This window comes from Oncorhynchus tshawytscha, linkage group LG05 (assembly GCF_018296145.1).
Source record: "Oncorhynchus tshawytscha isolate Ot180627B linkage group LG05, Otsh_v2.0, whole genome shotgun sequence".
NCBI lineage: Eukaryota > Metazoa > Chordata > Actinopteri > Salmoniformes > Salmonidae > Oncorhynchus > Oncorhynchus tshawytscha.
In genome coordinates, this window is record NC_056433.1 from 72,114,259 (window position 1) to 72,136,892 (window position 22,634).

The window sequence follows — 22,634 nt, forward strand, 5'->3', positions numbered from 1 at the left end:
GAATCAATCATAGAGCCCATTGCCCTTCATGGTTGTGAGGTCTGGGGTCCGCTCACCAACCAAGAATTCACAAAATGGGACAAACACCAAATTGAGACTCTGCACGCAGAATTCTGCAAAAATATCCTCCGTGTACAACGTAGAACACCAAATAATGCATGCAGAGCAGAATTAGGCCGATACCCACTCATGATCAAAATCCAGAAAAGAGACGTTAAATTCTATAACCACCTAAAAGGAAGCTATTCCCAAACCTTCCATAACAAAGCCATCACCTACAGAGAGATGAACCTGGAGAAGAGTCCCCTAAGCAAGCTGGTCCTGGGGCTCTGTTCACAAACACACCCTACAGAGCCCCAGGACAGCAGCACAATTAGACCCAACCAAATCATGAGAAAACAAAAAGATAATTACTTGACACATTGGAAAGAATTAACAAAAAAACAGAGCAAACTAGAATGCTATTTGGCCCTACACAGAGAGTACACAGCGGCAGAATACCTGACCACTGTGACTGACCCAAAATTAAGGAAAGCTTTGACTATGTACAGACTCAGTGAGCATAGCCTTGCTATTGAGAAAGGCCGCCGTAGGCAGACATGGCTCTCAAGAGAAGACAGGCTATGTGCTCACTGCCCACAAAATGAGGTGGAAACTGAGCTGCACTTCCTAACCTCCTGCCCAATGTATGACCATATTAGAGAGACATATTTCCCTCAGATTACACAGATCCACAAAGAATTCGAAAACTAATCCAATTTTGATAAACTCCCATATCTACTGGGTGAAATTCCACAGTGTGCCATCACAGCAGCAAGATTTGTGACCTGTTGCCACGAGAAAAGGGCAACCAGTGAAGAACAAACACCATTGTAAATACAACCCATATTTATGCTTATTTATTTTATCTTGTGTCCTTTAACCATTTGTACATTGTTAAAACACTGTATATATATATATAATATGACATTTGTAATGTCTTTATAGTTTTGAAACTTCTGTATGTGTAATGTTTACTGTTAATTTTTATTGTTTATTTCACTTTATATATTATCTACCTCACTTGCTTTGGCAATGTTAACACATGTTTCCCATGCCAATAAAGCCCTTGAATTTAATTGAATTGAGAGAGAGCGAGAGAGAGAGAGAGAGAGAGAGAGAGAGAGAGAGAGAAAAATACATCTAGACAGAGAGAGAGAGAAAAATACATCTAGATAGAGAGAGAGAAAAATACATCTAGACAGAGAGAAAAATACATCTAGACAGAGAGAGAGAGAAAAATACATCTAGACAGAGAGAAAAATACATCTAGACAGAGAGAGAGAAAAATACATCTAGATAGAGAGAGAGAAAAATACATCTAGACAGAGAGAGAGAGAGAAAAATACATCTAGACAGAGAGAGAGAGAGAGAAAAATACATCTAGACAGAGAGAGAGAAAAATACATCTAGACAGAGAGAGAGAGAGAGAAAAATACATCTAGACAGAGAGAGAGAAAAATACATCTAGACAGAGAGAGAAAAATACATCTAGACAGAGAGAAAAATACATCTAGACAGAGAGAGAGAGAGAAAAATACATCTAGACAGAGAGAGAGAAAAATACATCTAGACAGAGAGAGAGAGAGAAAAATACATCTAGACAGAGAGAGAGAGAGAAAAATACATCTAGACAGAGAGAGAGAGAGAAAATACATCTAGACAGAGAGAGAGAGAAAAATACATCTAGACAGAGAGAGAGAAAAATACATCTAGACAGAGAGAGAAAAATACATCTAGACAGAGAGAGAGAGAAAAATACATCTAGACAGAGAGAGAGAAAAATACATCTAGACAGAGAGAGAGAGAGAAATACATCTAGACAGAGAGAGAGAAAAATACATCTAGACAGAGAGAGAGAGAGAAAAATACATCTAGACAGAGAGAGAGAGAGAAAGTGTGTGCGAGTGGGACTCTTGTAATGTTCTGATCCATTTGGATCATTACGGGGATCGTCCATCTCTCATTATGTCATACAGTAAATGAAACATTCCGTTTGCAACAGATCCTGTTGATCTTACTGCCATCACATCGATCCTTGTGGCTGTGGAGTGTTTGACCCTGCACTGACCTTGTAAGTTATGTGTGTGTGCGTTTGCAAATGGTGCAGTCAGAGTGGTCAGTAGGTATTGATCAGTACAGCTCATGTGATGACTGTAAGTGAGTCAGACTCCTGTGCTACCCTGTAGGTCTGTCTGTGCCAACACCAAGATCAATAGTGGCACCAATGGGTTGCCTCTGTTGCCAGACACACCAGTTATGTCAGCTACCTCTCTTCCAGAGCAAGCTCTTCCATTAAACAGGAAGAAACAGTATCCTTTACACATCATCATCATACATCAGAACTAACATTATCTCATATCAAGCTTTATTGGTCAGAGATGTCAGTACTTCATTTCCACAGGGCATTTGGTCTGGCTTTTGGTCCAGAACAAATAATCCCTGTTCATCTCCTCCATGTCATAAGAGAGAGAGAGAGAAAACTAGAACTCTCTGTTTGAAGTGCAAAACAGGCTCACTCTCTTTCTCTCCCCCCTCCTTTACTTAAAAAAGCTGAAATAAAGATGCTGACAATGACATGGCAGGACGACAGACCAGGAAGTGATCACTAAGTCATGAAGAGGACATGGACAGGACACACACACACTCACAACTTAGCTCAGTGTTGCTGAGTAAAACCTGCTAACATGTTCTCTCACGCCACCTTATTTACTGCAGACTATAAATAGGTGGAGGAGGAAGTGTTTAGGGTCTAATTGCTCAGTATCAGGGACATGGTCCTCTCCTCCTGTTGTATTCTTCTGATTCGTTGCCAGTGTTAACAATCCTCTTCGTTAGCAGACATAGGGCTAAGGAAGGGAAATTGTGAAAAAGAAAAAGGCAGAACAGATCTGAGAACTAGCTGAGTTGTTCTGTAGCCTCAATAGTATCCCCAGTGGATAATGCATTGTGTACTAGGCATGTCTACCACTAATCAAAGAAACAAATACATGCACCAATGCAAATTCCATCTTTGTAACATCTTTATAACATTGGAAAAATCAGAAATATTTTTAAATGACTTTTTATTTTTTTTAATATGCAGAAAAGCTGATCCATGCTTTTGTCACATTAAGATTAGATTAGCGTAACGCTCTACTCTCCAGCTACCTGGAAAAGGCTTCAGATATAGCAGCTGTATTTTGCACTAAACTAAACTAGAAACCCCAAAATGTGATCCTATTTCTCCATTGCTAGAATCTCTACACTGGCTTCCTGTTAAGGCTGTGGCTGATTTCACAGTTTTACTGCTAACCTACAAAGCATGACATGGACTTGCTCTTATTACTCTCTCTGATTTGGTCCTGCCGTACATACCTACACGTACACTACGGTCACAAGACGCAGGCCTCCTTACTGTTCCTAGGATTTCTAAGCAAACAGCTGGAAGCAAGGCTTTCTCCTACAGAGCTCCTCTTCTATGGAATGGTCTGCCGATCCATTTGAAACCTTTAAGTTCTTAATGAGGTTGGTTCTATGATTGAGTCTAGTCAGGCCCGGGGATGTGAAGGTGAAAGGCAAGGCACTGGAGTGACTCATCACCCTTGCTGTCTCCCTCTGACTCTATTACTGGGGCTGAGTCACTGGCTTGCTCACGTTCTCCAATGCCATCCCTAGGAGGGTACATCACATTATACCAGGCTTTTTCACTGTAATCAACTTGAGTGTGTTGAGTCACTGACGTAATCTTCCAGACCGGTTTTGCGCCCCGTCGGACTCGTGCGGTGGGGATCTTTGTAGGCTATACTTAGCCTTGTCTCAGGACCTGGCCATTTCCCTTTGGCGAAGTGGGTGGGGTTATACACTGAGTGTACAAAACATTAAGAATACCTTTCTAATATTGTGTTGAACCTCCTTTTACCCTCAGAACAGCCTCAAATCGTCGGGTCATGGACTCTACAAGGCGTCAGGGCATGGACTCTACAAGGCATGGTCAGGGCATGGACTCTACAAGGCGTCAGGGCATGGACTCTACAAGGCGTCAGGGCATGGACTCTACAAGGCGTCAGGGCATGGACTCTACAAGGCGTCAGGGCATGGACTCTACAAGGCGTCAGGGCATGGACTCTACAGGCGGGCATGGACTCTACAAGGCGTCAGGGCATGGACTCTACAAGGCGTCAGGGCATGGACTCTACAAGGCGTCAGGGCATGGACTCTACAAGGCGTCAGCATGGACTCTACAAGGCGTCAGGGCATGGACTCTACAAGGCGTCAGGGCATGGACTCTACAAGGCGTCAGGGCATGGACTCTACAAGGCGTCAGGGCATGGACTCTACAAGGCGTCAGGGCATGGACTCTACAAGGCGTCAGGGCATGGACTCTACAAGGCGTCAGGGCATGGACTCTACAAGGCGTCGAAGGCGTTCCACAGGGATTCTGGCCCATGTTGACTCCAATGCTTCCCACAGTTGTCAAGTTGGCTGAATGTGCTTTGGGTGTTGGATCATTCTTGATAAACACGGGAAACTGTTGAGCGTGAAAAACCCAGCAGCACTGCAGTTCTTGACACAAACCAGTGCGCCTGCCACCTACTACCATACCCCATTCAAAAACACTTAAATATTTTGTCTTGCCCATTCACCCTCTGAATGGCACACATACACAATCCATGTCTCAATGGTCTCAAGGCATAAAATCCTTCTTTAACCCGTCTCCTCCCCTGCATCTACACTGGTTGAAGTGGATTTTACTAGTGACATCAATAAGATTCACCTGGTCAGTGGATGTCATGGAAATAGTTCATAATGTTTTGTACACCCCCTCTGTCTCAGTCCCAGTATCTATGCTGCTGTGGGGCAAGAGTCTGTCCTATCTGGTGTCCTGTGTGATCTTAAAAATCCCTCTAATGCTCCTGTCTCTCTCTCTTTCTCTTCCTCTGTATGTCTATTTTCCCAGAGGACCTGAGCACTAGAACCATGCCTCAGGACTACCTGGCCTGATGACTCCTAGCTGTCCCTGTCCCCAGTCCACCTGGCCGTGCTGCCAATATCTCTCTCTATGGACCTCTTAATGCTTGGCCATGAAAAACCAACTGACATTTACTCCTGAGGTGTTATACTATTGCACCCTATACAACCACTGTGGGTATTATCTGGCTCTGTTGGTCATCTATGAACGTTCAAACGTCTTGAACAGCATTGATTTCTCTGTGGGGTTTTAGGCTGGCGATCTGTATAGCACTTTGATAACTGCTGTTGTAAAATGGGCTTTATAAAATATGTGATTGATTGGTTGAAATGCACACACACATGGTTTATCTTTCTTTCTCTTTCACTCTCTGATTTTCATTCATCTTGTGTTGACTCCACCACCCCAGACAATAAGTAACAGCTGACTGTGTGATGCTGCTAGAAGTAACAATAGAGATGAATGGAGCAGGGAGAAAATGGAAAATCAAAATCTCCTCTCTCTCTCTCTCTCTACTGGCCTCTCTCTCTTCACTGGCCTCTCTCTCTTCACTGGCCTCTCTCTCTCTTCACTGGCCTCTCTCTCTCTTCACTGGCCTGTCTCTCTTCACTGGCCTCTCTCACTTTACTGCCCTCTCTCTCTCTACTGGCCTGTCTCTCTTCACTGGCCTCTCTCTCTCACTGGCCCTCTCTCTGCCCTCTTCACTGGCCTCTATCTCTTTCTCTCTCTACTGCCCTCTCTCTCTCTTCACTGGCCTGTCTCTCTTCACTGGCCTGTCTCTCTTCACTGGCCTCTCTCTCTACTGCCCTCTCTCTCCTCTCTCTCTCTTCACTGGCCTCTCTCTCTCTTCACTGCCCTATCTCTCCCTCTCTCTCTTCACTGGCCCCTCTCTCTCTCTTCACTGGCCCCTCTCTCTCTCTCTCTTCACTGGCCCCTCTATCTCACTTCACTGTCCTCTCTCTCTCTCTCTTCACTGGCCCCTCTATCTCTCTTCACTGGCCTCTCTCTCTCTTCACTGGTCTCTATCTCTTTCTCTCTCTACTGCCCTCTCTCTCTCTTCACTGGCCCCTGTCTCTCTCTTCACTGGCCCCTCTCTCAATTCAATTCAATTCAATTCAAGGGATGCATGGGAAACATGTGTTAACATTGCCAAAGCAAGTGAGGTAGATAATATATAAAGTGAATATATAAAGTGAAATAAACAATAAAAATTAACAGTAAACATTACACATACAGAAGTTTCAAAACTATAAAGACATTACAAATGTCATATTATATATATACAGTGTTTTAACAATGTACAAATGGTTAAAGGACACAAGATAAAATAAATAAGCATAAATATGGGTTGTATTTACAATGGTGTGTGTTCTTCACTGGTTGCCCTTTTCTCGTGGCAACAGGTCACAAATCTTGCTGCTGTGATGGCACACTGTGGAATTTCACCCAGGAGTTTATCAAAATTGGATTTGTTTTCGAATTCTTTGTGGATCTGTGTAATCTGAGGGAAATATGTCTCTCTAATATGGTCATATATTGGGCAGGAGGTTAGGAAGTGCAGCTCAGTTTCCACCTCATTTTGTGGGCAGTGAGCACATAGCCTGTCTTCTCTTGAGAGCCATGCCTGCCTACGGCGGCCTTTCTCAATAGCAAGGCTATGCTCACTGAGTCTGTACATAGTCAAAGCTTTCCTTAATTTTGGGTCAGTCACAGTGGTCAGGTATTCTGCCGCTGTGTACTCTCTGTGTAGGGCCAAATAGCATTCTAGTTTGCTCTGTTTTTTTGTTAATTCTTTCCAATGTGTCAAGTAATTATCTTTTTGTTTTCTCATGATTTGGTTGGCTCTAATTGTGCTGCTGTCCTGGGGCTCTGTAGGGTGTGTTTGTGAACAGAGCCCCAGGACCAGCTTGCTTAGGGACTCTTCTCCAGGTTCATCTCTCTGTAGGTGATGGCTTTGTTGTGGAAGGTTTGGGAATCGCTTCATTTTAGGTGGTTATAGAATTTAACGGCTCTTTTCTGGATTTTGATAATTAGTGGGTATCGGCCTAATTCTGCTCTGCATGCATTATTTGGTGTTCTACGTTGTACACGGAGGATATTTTTGCAGAATTCTTCGTGCAGAGTCTCAATTTGGTGTTTGTCCCATTTTGTGAAGTCTTGGTTGGTGAGCGGACCCCAGACCTCACAACCATAAAGGGCAATGGGCTCTATGACTGATTCAAGTATTTTTAGCCAAATCCTAATTGGTATGTTGAAATTTATGTTCCTTTTGATGGCATAGAATGCCCTTCTTGCCTTGTCTCTCAGATCGTTCACAGCTTTGTGGAAGTTACCTGTGGCGCTGATGTTTAGGCCAGGTATGTATAGTTTTTTGTGCTCTAGGGCAACAGTGTCTAGATGGAATTTGTGTTTGTGGTCCTGGTGACGACCTTTTTTGGAACACCATTATTTTGGTCTTACTGAGATTTACTGTCAGGGCCCAGGTCTGACAGAATCTGTGCATAAGATCTAGGTGCTGCTGTAGGCCCTCCTTGGTTGGTGACAGAAGCACCAGATCATCAGCAAACAGCAGACATTTGACTTTGGATTTGGATAGTAGGGTGAGGCCGGGTGCTGCAGACTTTTCTCGTGCCCGTGCCAATTCGTTAATATATATGTTGAAGAGGCTGCATCCCTGTCTCACCCCACGACCCTGTGTGAAGAAATGTGTGTGTTTTTTACCAATTTTAACCGCACACTTGTTGTTTGTGTACATTAATTGTATAATGTCGTATGTTTTACCCCCAACACCACTTTCCATCAGTTTGTATAACAGACCCTCATGCCAAATTGAGTCGAAGGCTTTTTTGAAATCAACAAAGCATGAGAAGACTTTGCCTTTGTTTTGGTTTGTTTGGTTGTCAATTAGGGTGTGCAGGGTGAATACATGGTCTGTTGTACGGTAATTTGGTAAAAAGCCAATTTGACTCTCTCTCTCTCTCTCTCTCTCTCTCTTCACTGGCCTCTCTCTCTCTCTTCACTGGCTTCCCTCTCTCACTTCACTGGCCTCTCTCTCTTCACTGGCCTCTCTCTCTCTCTCTCTCTCTACTGGCATCTCTCTTTCTTCACAGGCTCTCTCTCTCTCTCTCTTCACTGGCCTCTCTCTCTTCACTGGTCTCTCTCGCTCTCTCTCTCTCTCTCTCTACTGGCATCTTTCTCTCTTCACTGGCCTCTCTCTCTTCACTGGCTCTCTCTCTCTTCACTGGCCTCTCTCTTCACTGGCCTCTCTCTCTCTCCACTGGCCTCTCTCCACTCCACTGGTCTCTCTCTCCACTCCACTGGCCTCTCTCTCCACTCCACTGGCCTCTCTCTCCACTCCACTGGCCTCTCCTCTCTCTCCACTGGCCTCTCTCCACTCCACTGGCTCTCTCCACTGGCCTCTCTCCACTCCACTGGCCTCTCTCCACTCCTCTCCTCCACTGGCCTTTGGCCTCTCTCTCCACTGGCCTCTCTCTCCACTCCACTGGCCTCTCTCTCCACTGGCCTCTCTGGCCTCTCTCCACTCCACTGGCCTCTCTCTCTCCACTGGCCTCTCTCCACTCCACTGGTCTCTCTCTCCACTCCACTGGTCTCTCTCCTCCACTCTCTCTCTCTCCACTGACCTCTCTCCACTCCACTGGGCCTCTCTCTCTACTGTTCTCGCTCTCTCTTCACTGCCCTCTCACTGGCCTCTCTCTCTCTCCACTGGCCCTCTCTCTCTCCACTGGCCTCTCTCTCCACTCCACTGGCCTCTCTCTCCACTCCACTGGCTCTCTACTCTCTCTCTCCACTGGTCTCTCTCCACTCCACTGGCCTCTCTCTCTCCACTGGCCTCTCTTCACTCCACTGGCCTCTCTCTCTCTACTGTTCTCGCTCTCTCTCCACTGGCCTCTCTCTCTCTCCACTGGCCTCTCTCTCCACTCCACTGGCCTCTCTCTCCACTCCACTGGCCTCCACTCTCTCTCCACTGGCCCTCTCTCTCTCCACTGGCCCTCTCTCTCCACTCCACTGGCCTCTCTCCTCCACTCCACTGGCCTCTCTCTCTCTCTCCACTGGCCTCTCTCTCTCTCCACTGGCCTCTCTCCACTCCACTGGCCTCTCTCTCTCTCCACTGGCCTCTCTCTCTCCACTGGCCTCTCTCTCCACTCCACTGGCCCTCTCTCTCTACTGTTCTCTCTCTCTCTCCACTGGCCTCTCTCTCCACTCCACTGGCCTCTATCTCTCTTCACTGGCCTCTCTCCACTCCACTGGCCTCTCTCTCTCCACTCCTCCACTGGCCTCTCTCTCTCTCCACTGGCCTCTCTCCACTCCACTTGCCTCTCTCTCCACTCCACTGGCCTCTCTCTGTTCTCTCCACTGGCCTCTCTCTCTCCACTGGCCTCTCTCTCCACTCCACTGGCCTCTCTCTCTCTCCACTGTTCTCTCTCTCTCTCCACTGGCCTCTCTCTCCACTCCACTGGCCTCTATCTCTCTTCACTGGCCTCTCTCCACTCCACTGGCCTCTCTCTCTCTACTGGCCTCTCTTTCTCTCTCCACTGTCCTCTGTCTTTCTTCACTGTCCTCTCTCCCTCGCAAATCAATTTAATTAAATTCAATTTTAGGGCTTTATTGGCATGGGAAGTGTGTTTACATTGCCAAAGCAAGTGAAATAGATCAATAACAACAGTGAAATAGACAATATAAAAATGAACAGTAAACATTACACTCACAAGAGTTCCAAAAGAATATAGACATTTCAAGACTGTCTCTCTCTCTTCACTGGCCTCTCTTCCTCTATTTTTTTACCCTCTGGCCAGACTCTCCGTTGTGCTGAAGTAAATGCAAAGTGGCAGGACAGCACAGCCCGAGGGATGTGTGTGTGTGTGTGTGTGTGTGTGTGTGTGTGTGTGTGTGTGTGTGTGTGTGTGTGTGTGTGTGTATATATGTGATTGGCCATGGCACTATTCCATGGCGATGAGTAACACCATCTCTCTCACCATTTTTATGTCCCTCTTTCTCTTTCCTCCTCTGTCGACATCTCTGATGACGTCTGCTCCAGGGAGCAACCAGTCACCAGTGGCGGTATATCACAATTATGTCATACTCTGATGTGCTGTAACGGCATAGCTAACCCCAAGGAGAGTCCCTGCTTCCTAGTGGCCACATCCCCTGACATAACTAACTCCCAGAGTTATGACTTGTCATGTCACATTGTTCGGATAAACTACTGACCCTGTCATCCAAGACCTAGGCTCCAAACTATCTAACAATTGAACTAAACTTTCATCTCTGAGTCAGCTGAGCTCGGAGTTTGCTCTTCAGTACAAACACTGTCTTTCTGTCTGCAGTAAGTCTGGACCCCCTGGCTGGAGAGGAAGAGTGTGATTTCCTCCTTCTTTGTGTTGTTGAGACGAGCAGCAGTGATAGAGAGCCTAGTGAATAGGCTTCTCTTTTCCTTTCATATGCACTGCAGACCAGTCTGACAGTCCCTGTGGTTTTATATTCTACACAGGTAGCTCCCCCTGATACATCCTCCTCAAGGTCCGGCTACTGTTTTCACTGTGTGTGTGTGTGTGTGTGTGTGTGTGTGTGTGTGTGTGTGTGTGTGTGTGTGTGTGTGCGTGCGTGTGTGTGTGTGTGTGTGTGTGTGCGTGTGTGTGTGTGTGTGTGTGAGAGAGAGAGAGAGAGAGAGACACAAAAAGGGAGATAGAGTCTGTTTGTGTGCTTGTAGGTACACATGTATGTTTGTGCCCGGGTGCATATATAAAAGTATCTATTCATCATTTTAAGAGTGTGTATCTCGTAACAAGCACATACTCAGACAGACTATGGCATTGCAGCAACCAGTCAGCATGTTAACAGTTATCAGCTTATTGTGTTGAAGAGTTCTTGTGCAGTGAGATCTAACTCGGCCCTGGTCAACAGTCGACACAGTGGGAGAGCCACAGAGAGAGCCTCTCTCTCTATCCGCTGCTGTCTAGTTAAAAGGCCCCTCTGTCTGTCTGTCTGTCTGTCTGTCTGTCTGTCTGTCTGTCTGTCTGTCTGTCTGTCTGTCTGTCTGTCTGTCTGTCTGTCTGTCTGTCTGTCTGTCTGTCTTCCTCTATTTCTCTCTGTCTGTCTGTCTGTCTTCCTCTGTCTGTCTGTCTGTCTGTCTGTCTGTCTGTCTGTCTGTCTGTCTGTCTGTCTGTCTGTCTGTCTGTCTTCCTCTCTGTCTGTCTGTCTTCCTGTCTGTCTGTCTTCCTCTATTTCTGTCTGTCTGTCTGTCTGTCTGTCTGTCTGTCTGTCTGTCTGTCTGTCTGTCTGTCTGTCTGTCTTCCTCTATTTCTCTCTGTCTGTCTGTCTGTCTGTCTGTCTGTCTGTCTGTCTGTCTGTCTGTCTGTCTGTCTGTCTGTCTGTCTGTCTGTCTGTCTGTCTGTCTGTCTGTCTGTCTGTCTGTCTGTCTGTCTGTCTGTCTTCCTCTCTGTCTGTCTGTCTTCCTCTCTGTCTGTCTTCCTCTATTTCTGTCTGTCTGTCTGTCTGTCTGTCTGTCTGTCTGTCTGTCTGTCTGTCTGTCTGTCTGTCTGTCTGTCTGTCTGTCTGTCTCTCTCTCTCTCTCTCTCTCTCTCAATTAAATTCAAGGGGCTTTATTCAATTCAATTCAAGGGGCTTTATTGGCATGGGAAACATGTGTTAACATTGCCAAAGCAAGTGAGGTAGATAGTATACAAAAGTGAAATAAACAATAAAAAATTAACATTAAATATTACACATACAGAAGTAAATTTAAAAAAAGTGTCTCTCTCTCTTTACCTCTCCCCCTTCTCGCTCTCTGTACCATCTCTCCCATTCAGGGCTGTCTCAGTGGGCTGTCTGTTTTGGCAGGGTGTAGAGAAGAGCAGAGCAGGGTAATGAATGCGTTGGGGGAGATCTTGGTCTTTGTGAACAGAACAGCACTAAGCCCTGACCAAAATGACCTGATTTACCATTTACAATTGCACACACGCGCACATGCACACACACATGCAAACACACACATGCACACACACATGCGCACACACACATGCGCACACACACACACACACATGCAAACACACACATGCACACACACATGCGCACACACACATGCACACACACAGCTGCTTTCAGAATCAGAATGTTCTGCAGAGGAATGTCAAGCCAGAACAGAACATTTAGAATGTCAAGCCAGAACAGAACATTTAGAATGTCAAGCCAGAACAGAACATTTAGAATGTCAAGTCAGAACAGAACATTTAGAATGTCAAGCCAGAACAGAACATAGAGAGAGCGAGGAAGGGGAGGATGAGGAGAGGTCAAGGAGATCAAGAAAAAGACAATGATATAGATTGTAAGCCTCATGGCCAAACTGAAGGATATAATATTGATGTGTACAGTCTGGCAGCAAGACGTGACAGAGGAGAGGCCCTGGTTTGGCTGTGACAATCTCTGAGCTGTGATGTCACACATCAAACACCAATGTACAGTACATACCCAATTTATTCTAAAGACCACCAAAGCCCCAACGGGTACCATATTTAGACAGAACCTTCCTTTAAATATGTGCCATGTTTGCCACCAAGCACTCTTAGAAAAAAAGGTGCTATCTAGAACCTTAAAGGGGTTCTTCAGCTGTCCCCATAGGAGCACCCTTTAAAGAACCGCTTTTTGCTGAAGGTGAACCCTTTTGGTTCTAGGTAAAAACCCTTTTGGGTTCTGTCGTGGCGGAATCAGAATTATTTAGGTAACATTTATAAATAATGTTTTATTATTTTTATTTCATGCTTATGTGAGATATGTCATTAGAATGTCTATTTTTGGATAATACTGTTGGCCGGTTGCAGTTATCTGTTCTCTGTCAGGGTTCAGTTACTTGGGCCGCAGAGAGGGGAGAGGTCAAGCTTGTCTTCATATGTAAACATATCTTTTAAACCATGTTAAAGGATGATTGACGGGGAACCAATTATCTCTTGGCTCCCCAATGTCTGTGTGCCAGTCACTGTGTCTCTGTGATCTTGTCCAGGAGGGATGTATTTGATATATGCCTGTTGATGAGGTTTTATTTTATGGTCCTGAGACTGAGATAGGAACATAGTTTAGGAGACAAAGCTGAATGATAATGTATAGCCAATGCTGTCTGGCTATGTGTGTCTTTGCTATAAAGGATCTCAGTTGCAATGTGTAAGGACTCTCAGATAATTCATTTATAGACACTGAATTGATCTGAGAGTCACAGGGTTGTGATGGAGCTCATATAATTAAAGATGGACTTTATGATAACTCTGACTTGTGTGTGGTTTGCTCTCATGATTTGGTAAATACAGGACATTTCCACTGCAGTTCCATGTAGAACCAGTTCCACAGAGGGTTCTACATGGAACCCAAAATGGTTATACATGGAATCAAAAACAGTTATGCCTTGAACCAAGAAGGGTTATACCTGGAACCAAAAAGGGTTCTCATATGGGGACAGCCAAAGAACCCTTTTGGAACCCTTTTTCTAGAAGTAGGGACTCTGTTGGGATACATTATGTGTTGGTACTATTAATGCTCCTGCATCTGTGAGTGCACACTATGTGGAGGAGGGTTAAAGCGTTGCGTGGTTGTCTGTGAGAGACTAGTGAAGAGAATTCCCCCTTCTGAGTCCACCACAGGACACTATTTCACTCCCTGTGTTGTTTGTGTGGACACTTGTCCATGTCGAACTGATGCTGTTGAGTCTAGGGGTGCGTTTGTCAAATTCACCCTGACAACCTACTCCAATTTCAGAGCACTCTGGGTTGAGAGTGCTAGAGCGCAAAATATTTGAGGAATTTAAGAAATGTGGTTGTTATAGCCTTTTTGAGGGCCCTGAGAGAGATTTGGTTAGTAGGTTCCCTACCATACGGGTACATTTTTGATGGAAGAGAGAAAAAAGTACATTTTAAAGTTCATTTCCTGCAATTCTATATATTTTGCCATGACTTATGCCATGTTCATATGACATCTGAGTGACTAACAAAATCAATAGGGATATTTTGGTATTTTATTAGGATATTCTTCCTGGGGTCCAACACAAAACATGAAAGATGACATAATACAGAACATTAATAGACAAGAACAGTTCAAGGACAGAACTACATCAATTACAAAATGGCTCACATAGCCTTCATATCAATACATACACACACAATATCTAGGTCAAATAGGGGAGAGGCGTTGTGCCGTGAGATGTTGCAATATCTGCTTTTTAAAACCAGGTTTGCTGTTCATTTGAGCAATATGAGATGGAAGGGAGTTCCATGCAATAATGGCTCTATATAATACTGTACGCTTTCTGGAATTTGTTATGGATTTGGGAACTGTGAAAAAAACCCTGGTGGCATGTCTGATGGGTAGGTTGGTATGTGGCCATGATTACTACAAGTTTAGATAACTGGCTAGACTAATTTACCAATCTAAAAATTGTTATCAGACATGGCTAATTGAGTGACTGTCAGTGACTGATAAAAGAAGAGGAATACTTTTCTAACTTCCACCTTGTGTATTCTACTATTCTAACTCTCAACAGTAAGTTGAGACCCAGACTGAGGTCCCTAAGCGACCGCTTATGTCGCTTATGCCTGGAGCCTTAGTTGTTATGACAGGTGTAAGTAAACATTGACAAAAAATCTGAACTAAATGGTTGCCAGTAACACAGTTACAGTCACTCAACCTGCTTGTTAACATGAAAACAGCCTAGCAGCTCTACCAGCTCTGCTAGGGTAAGTCAAATGTTGATTGTTCTCTCATTTGTGTCTGGAAGTAGCTAGAAAGCTAGCCAACTTTAGCCAGTTGGCATGGTTGCTTGACTGCTGAATACTCCGATCAACCCTACTCCTCGACCAGTGCATCCAAAATGAGCGCTTTGAATGCCACGAGAACGAAACACTGAATTCACTAACAACATTCTGGCAATGCTGTAAATTTACAAACGCCCAGAGCGCATTCTGACTCTAGAGCAGTGGTATTCAAACTTTTTCAGTGGGGACCCCAGCAGTGGGGGTAATGACCCCACCCCACCCAAAATCTAATGACACAGCCTTAAAATCTGTAAATGTACATTTTTATATAAACAAATAACCTTCATTTCATTGTGTTTTCATCTCATCAAAATGAAAAGAAAACAATAAATACATTTACTCAATAAAATTGCATATTTCAAATGATCTTTCTCAAAAATGTTGTTCTATTATTTTTTCCTACACCCCGCATTTTTTAATATATTTTTTTTACATTTTGAGACCCATTAGCAGTCGCGACCCCGACTTTGAATAAAACTGCTCTGGAGTTAGGAACGCACCCTAGCTCTCCTCACGTGAGGAGCCATGGTCTCAGCCCATCAGCTTTGCCCACTCGGCCCATACTCGGCCCATACTCTTTGCATGAGCTGATCATGCACAATCTGATTGGCGGAAAAGATCTACCTGATCCTGCACTGGCTAGCCAGGCCCGATGCATGCTCTTGTATCCCTAGAAATAAGACCTTGTCCCGCTGGCGGTTGCCTACAGTGCAGGTCAGAGGTGGGTGTACGGCAGTATGCGCAGCGAGTGCGTGGGTAAAAGTGAGTAGTGTTCATTGTTGTTTTGGCTGGGATTTGCCTTTGTTTATAATTTGTTAGTAGTTGTTATTATTATTCCCTGTATGGTTACTACTGGGTTATGTATGTTACATTACATTTAACATGTTTGTTTATTTCATACAGTCCTTCGTTTTATTCATCACTATCACTGTTGTACTATTGCTTTCAATAATCTAGTCCATTCCTTTGCACAATTGCACTGTTTATATCCATGTTATTACATATTGTTATTCTGTTGCATTTACTGCATCCATTTATATTCATTATCTCTCATTCTTTGTACCCTTTCAGACCATTTCCATGATCATTACTGCTGTTTGACAATAAAGTTTCCTGTGTGTGTTAACTCTCTGAGGTTGCCTTATTCTGAGAGGGGGTTGGTGGGAGCACTGTCTGTGAGACTATGAGGGGGTGGGTAAGAACTCTGTTTAAGACGAGCATGTGGCTGATTCCATGTACAGCGTATCCTGGAGCACAAATGGAGCCATGCGTGACAGACTACATAGATTGCTGCACTGTTGCAGGCTACTGTACATTTAATCTGTATACAATTGTCAACTAGAATAATGCATTCACCGCAAGTTTAGGCTACATTAAAGTAATTCATATAAATGTATCTAACCCAACTCCCAAATCAATGATAATCCATAATGGAATACCGAATAAATTCAGCAAATAAACTGAACACTAGGAAAATACCTGGCTAAGACAAATGTGCCAGGTAGAGCAGAATAATAGCCAGTATGTGAGGCTTCCTCCACCGAGAGTTGGCATCTGTCGGATAGGGAGAATATACGCTCACTGCACACCACGTGACTGGGATTTATAACGATGGATAGGGGGAGTCGTTTGACACACATCCACAAACCTTAGAGTACGGTTACCCATATATTATGAATATCTGTCTGACGTGAATAATCTGATGTGTGGAAAATAACATTCGTACTAATCAATCGGGGTCCACTGTCTGTCGCGTGATTTGGAACGGTGGCAGTTTCAGTTTAAGCACCACGACAGAGAGGACAGCTCCTGCGCGTGACGCGTGTAGCCTACAGGCTGTTGGCTATTGTAGATGCAGAATAGGCTACTATCGTCGGTCACACAAACCCCAAAACAGAAGCAACGTCTAAAATTGGATCTGGTCAGTCACAGTGAGAATGTAGCCTAGATTAAAGAACAAGTCCAACTGCATTCATGCAAGTGAGTCGAGTCATCCACTCTGCTCTGGCATATGGAAATCTGCAAACTAGCTAGAAGCCGCACAGTCACACTATCTAACTAAAAATAGTAATGGATTCAGCTGCAGAATATTGGGTTTAGATTTCAAATGCATGGCCAGTTGGTTAGAACCTAATCGACAACAGTGCAAGATAACAGACCCTTTCATTGTAAAATCATTTCATCGACATTATTTTGAAAATCCTCTTCATACTATAGGCCTATAATGTCATCTTAAATATAGCCTACACGTTGGAAACCAATCTAAATACAATACTATATTCGCTCAGCTGCCTGATATACAATGCATGAAGGAGGCACTGTGTGCATAGTTATCACATTCCCATCAAGCCGCAGCGCAGCTCTGAACAGACAGACTATAACGTCACAGATAGTATGTCATAACACAATCCTCTCCATTTGATAGCATACAATTGGCAAAATGGGGAAAAAAATACATCACATAGTTTTCCATGACACGCATCTCCTTGAGCTACTGTCTGTAACACAATGAGTCGAACCGCGAACCCCACATCTAGCCAACCACTCGGTACACGCAGTCAGACAGTGCGTGTATGTCTGTGCGGCGGTGCGCGCGTGTTTCACCTACCTGTCTCCAGGTGGAGAGAGAGACGCGCCTCGGTGATGTAAGGCGTATCGCTCTTCGACCGGACTCTCCGGATCGGCCGACGGTCTATCTCATCCTCCGGTAACGCCGCCATTTAGGTGTCCTCGTTCGGGCAACGTCTGTCCACGGGCAACCGGTGGGACTGAGCGAGACGACACTCGGCGCCGCCACCGCTCATGCACGGACAGACGGTGTAGGTGGGGCGGTCGATGAGAAACGGAGGTGACGGGAAGAGGGAGAGAGAGAGATGGGCGAACCACCTCCAATGGCACGAGATGAGCAGTGACATTCGATTAGAAGAAGTCCCTCCTCCCTTCTGAAAAAATAAAGAGGAATACACACACAGGTTCCTTGTCTGCCATAGCACAGAACAACACATAGTTGCTATTGTGAGAACACATCATCAGTATAAATCCGTATAATTGGGGATCCTATCCTAGATGTCTAGACTTTCGGTCTTCTTCATTATGGCGTATTATGTTGGATTCCACAGCCTTCATGGCAGGGGTTTCTAGTAGTTGTCAAGTGATCTGTAAGCAAACACCAATCTACATGCATCACCCCCATGCCATCTGAAAGCTGCTATTCTCCAACTATTTTCTCTCATTTTGAAATCAAGCTCACGCCATCTAGTGGATGGTACAATGGACAGAATGGAACCAGAAGTGTCGAAGATATGCAAACACGAACGAACTCATTATCATTTACAGCGCGTTTCTCTATTTGTCACCTGATTTGTTCATCTCAAAAATTAAAATCGTATAATCAAATTATGTCAAGCGAATGAAAAAAAACAACTGTGTCAACTAATAGCACTTTCCAATCACAATACACAACACACCACACCTCTTACATATACCGCCAAACAGGGTAAGGACATGGATAAATTCAGATAAAGGGTGGCTACTTTGAATTGGATAAATTGGATAAATTTAATTGGATAAAGGGTGGCTACTTTGAAGAATCTCAAATACTGCACTGGCACGCCGTGAGACTGAAGCCAAATGCAGAGGCAGGAAGTTCACCTTCCCCCCCCCAACAACCCTAAAATTGCCCAATCTGAGGAGCTGTCTCCCCTGGCCTGTCCCAGCTATAGTGCTCTTTACACAGGCTAGGCTGTATAACGCTGGATGGGTATATGAATGCAATGTAACGAATGCTATAGTACAGCAAACACACGTGGCTCTATACAGGTAATAGTGTTGTGGGGGCTGTGCTTTGGCAAAGTAGGTGGGGTTGTATCCTGCCTGTTTGGCCCTGTCCGGGGGTATCATCGGATGGGGCCACAGTCTCCTGACCCCTCCTGTCTCAGCCTCCAGTATTTATGCTGCAGTAGTTTATGTGTCGGGGGGCTAGGGTCAGTTTGTTATATCTGGAGTACTTCTCCTGCCTTATCCCGTGTCCTGTGTGAATTTAAGTATGCTCTCTCTAATTCTCTCTTTCTTTCTCTCTCTCAGAGGACCTGAGCCCTAGGACCATGCCTCAGGACTACCTGGCATGATGACTCCTTGCTGTCCCCAGTCCACCTGGCCGTGCTGCTGTTCCAGTTTCAACTGTTCTGCCTGCGGCTATGGAACCCTGACCTGTTCACCGGACGTGCTACCTGTCCCAGACCTGCTATTTGACCATGCTGGTCATTTATGAACATTTGAACATCTTGGCCATGTTCTGTTATAATCTCCACCCGGCACAGCCAGAAGAGGACTGGCCACCCCTCATAGCCTGGTTCCTCTCTAGGTTTCTTCCTAGGTTTTGGCCTTTCTAGGGAGTTTTACCTAGCCAACGTGCTTCAACACCTGCATTGCTTGCTGTTTGGGGTTTTAGGCTGGGTTTCTGTACAGCACTTTGAGATATCAGCTGATGTAAGAAGGGCTATATAAATACATTTGATTTGATTTGATTTAATACCACAACACGGCTAGGGCCTTTAAGCTACCACTCTGGATTGGTGTTTTTGCATGATATAACCTATATCTTGTTAATTTCTCTCCCCCAAAAAGTCTATGACATGAAGTCCAATATATCAACCTCAATGTTTCCCTTTGCTTAGGGCTTTTCATCCGATACCAATGCATTAGATCTGGACATAAGATAGACACATAGATAGGTCATGGTTGTATTGTTAAAACCAGGAATAACCAAAGTCTGTATCACCATAATCTGATTTACATTGAACCACAATAGTTAGCGAGATAGAGTGCTTCTGAAATTAAGTCGGTGCGGACACTAGGGGCCAGTGTTGAGCTGTTTTGGGTAGTTTTTCCAGTTTGGAAAAGGGGTAAAGCTAATATTGGTGATTTACTCCCACCTGCTGTGCTGGATTCCTGAACCAAATCTTGTCATTCATTTGTTGTGACCACTAGATGGCGATAGTAAAGCCATTTACAAACCAGAGCACCCAATTTGAAGAAGACAATGCTCTGTCATTGGCTGATTGCTCCCAAGCTATATGAATCCTCGTCCAGTTGACTACATTAAAATGGTGGAAGCCCTGAATGGCACTGCCCATGCTAAAACAAGCTTTTGGGCACAAGAGTCCTCTATCTATTTCTATGGTCTCTACAGAGCCAGAGAAAAGCCTTATTCATTCCTGTTTGGGTTGGAGAACCTGATGTATCTTTTGTAAAAGAGGATGTGTTCTCTATAACCTACCTGGTATTACACTGAAAACTCTTATGGTAAGTTTGAGTGGTTCTGAAGCCTGGTCCCTCTCTAGTTCTGACTTCATGTGAGTGTTCATTCATGTGTCTGTTTCAAGATTCAAGTTTTATTAGTCATATGTACAGGATACACATGCTATACACTGTCCAACGAAATGCGTACTTGCAGGTTCCTTCTCCACAATGAAACAACAATAAGAAATAGTAGAAGAAAATTATAAGAACATAAAGCAAATGGCTCGGTAGAATATAATAAACATTTTAGGCACAATTTATAGTCCAATATTTACATGTGTTTTGGGGGTATTGGGGGGCGAGTGTTTAAGAGCAGTTGCCATAGAATTGAATGTTAATTTCTCTACCATAAGCCTCCTCCAATGTCATTTTAGAGAATTTGGCAGTACGCCCAACCAGCCTCACAACGTGTGTGGCGCCGTGTGAGGGAGAAGTTTGCTGATGTCAACGTTGTGAACAGAGTGCCCCATGGGGTTATAGTATGGGCAGGCATAAGCTATGGACAACGTACACAATTGCAATTGTAGCGATGGCAATTTGAATGCACAGAGGTACTGTGACAAGATCCTGAAGCCCATTGTAGTTCCATTCATCCAACACCATCACAACATGTTTCAGCATGATAATGCACGGCCCCATGTCGCAAGGATCTGTAGACAATTCCTTGAAGCTGAAAATGTCCCAGTTCTTCCATTGCCTGCATAATCACCAGACATGTCACCCCTTGAGCATGTTTGGGATGCTCTGGATCAACGTGCTCTGGATCAACATTCCACAGGCCACAATCAGCCTGATTAACTCTATGCGAAGGAGATATGTCACGCTGCACGAGGCAAATGGTGCTCACACCAGATACCGACTGGTTTTCTGATCCATGCCCCTACTTTAAAAAAAAGTTCTCTGTGACCAACAGACGCGTGTCTGTATTCCCAGTCACGTGCCTAATGCACTTATTTTAATATAACTCAGTCAAATCTTAGAAAATGTTGCATGTTGCGTTTATATTTTTGTTCAGTATTCAAACTATATCTGCCTCAATTACCTCGTACCCCTGCGCATCGACTTGGTACTGGTACCCCGTGTATAAGTTAACCTTACTCATTGTGTATTTATTCCTCCTGTTATTATTTTTCTACTTGTCTCGTATTTCCTTTGGGGTTTTTTTGTTGGGAAGAGCCATAAGTAAGCATTTCACTGTTAGTCTACACCTGTTGTTTACCAAGCATGTGACAAATAAAATGTGATTCGATTTCATTTGTGGTTTACTCAATCCAAAGAATGGTCCATTATACATCACAATCTGGGTCAGGTGGGCATCATTTGGAAGCTTATTCTATTGGCAACATGACTAGCTAAGTTATAAAATAGGATCTTACAGCGTTAGGCTTTCACAAGGCACTTCAGAGAAACAGAGAGTCATTTTGGTGCACATCGAATGGAGTCATGAGTGCATTCAGGAGGGTGTTCCACAGCTTAGTTTCTTTCAAAAAATATCAAACGTAGACTCATTCTTTTAAGAACAACTCAGGGTATGATATGTCATCTTCTAACTGTACATCAAACGATCGTAAACGCTGATACTGTATATTACATTAGTTTTATGATATTGAAATGTGAAGTGCATATTTGGACTCACAGGTGTTTTGGTTTGCTTGTATGACATCAAAGTGGAGTTTATTATAATCCTCAACATCTCATGTTCCAGAACGCAATGAGTCCGCTTGATTTGCAGCATTCCCCTTGCTCTCTGACAACAAAACATGTGCAAAAGTAGCCCAATTAGCGGGAGGGATATGGACATCTTATTTGACTGGTGCTTAACTTTTGGAGCACTGTCAGTTGTATCCCATACAGTGCTGTTGTCACGCCCTGGCCTTAGTATTCTGTGTTTTCGTTATTATTTTGGTTAGGCCAGGGTGTGACATGGGGATTTATGTGGTTTGTTTTGTCTGGGGTTGTTTGTAGTTATGGGATTGTGGTTAGAGTAGTACTCTAGGTAAGTCTATGGTTGCCTAGAGTGGTTCTCAATCAGAGGCAGGTGTTTATCGTTGTCTCTGATTGGGAACCATATTTAGGCAGCCATATTCTTTAGGTCTCTTGTGGGTGATTGTTCCTGTCTCTGTGTTTGTTTGCACAAGATAGGCTCTTTTGGTTTTTTCACGGTTCTTGTTTTGTAGATTGTTGTATTTTAATCTTTATTAAAGCTGTACAAAACTAACCACGCTGCATTTTGGTCCGCCTCTCTTTCACCAGAAGAAAACCGTTACAGCTGTAAAGCCGCGACCCTGAGCTCTGATGTCATGTACAGCATTTCACTTTACAGCCACTGCTTCTAATTTAGGTGCTTATCATTGAACAAATCTGCCATTTTAAGGGCTACAACTGTTTTAGAACGAAAGGAAATTCATTGATGATGAATGGAAATGGATGAAAATGAGTGTGTGTGCCGAGCGGTCTTTGTGTGTTCATGGTATGCTCTGGATCTGTCAGAGGAAATAATGTACAAACCAGTGGAGGCTGCCGAGCCGAGG

General features: G+C 44.2%; 1 protein-coding gene across 1 annotated transcript in view; it reads right to left on the bottom strand.

The window, feature by feature from the left end:
• Nucleotides 1–17,968, bottom strand: part of LOC112251319 (phosphatase and actin regulator 1) — a 58,493-nt gene extending 40,525 nt beyond the window's left edge. Inside the window, exon 1 of the mRNA XM_042322325.1 lies at nucleotides 17,411–17,968. Within this exon, the coding sequence (XP_042178259.1) occupies nucleotides 17,411–17,522 (112 nt within the window). The 5' untranslated portion in view covers nucleotides 17,523–17,968. The remainder of the gene's footprint in view (nucleotides 1–17,410) is intronic.
• Between the last annotated feature and the right edge of the window lie 4,666 nt (nucleotides 17,969–22,634).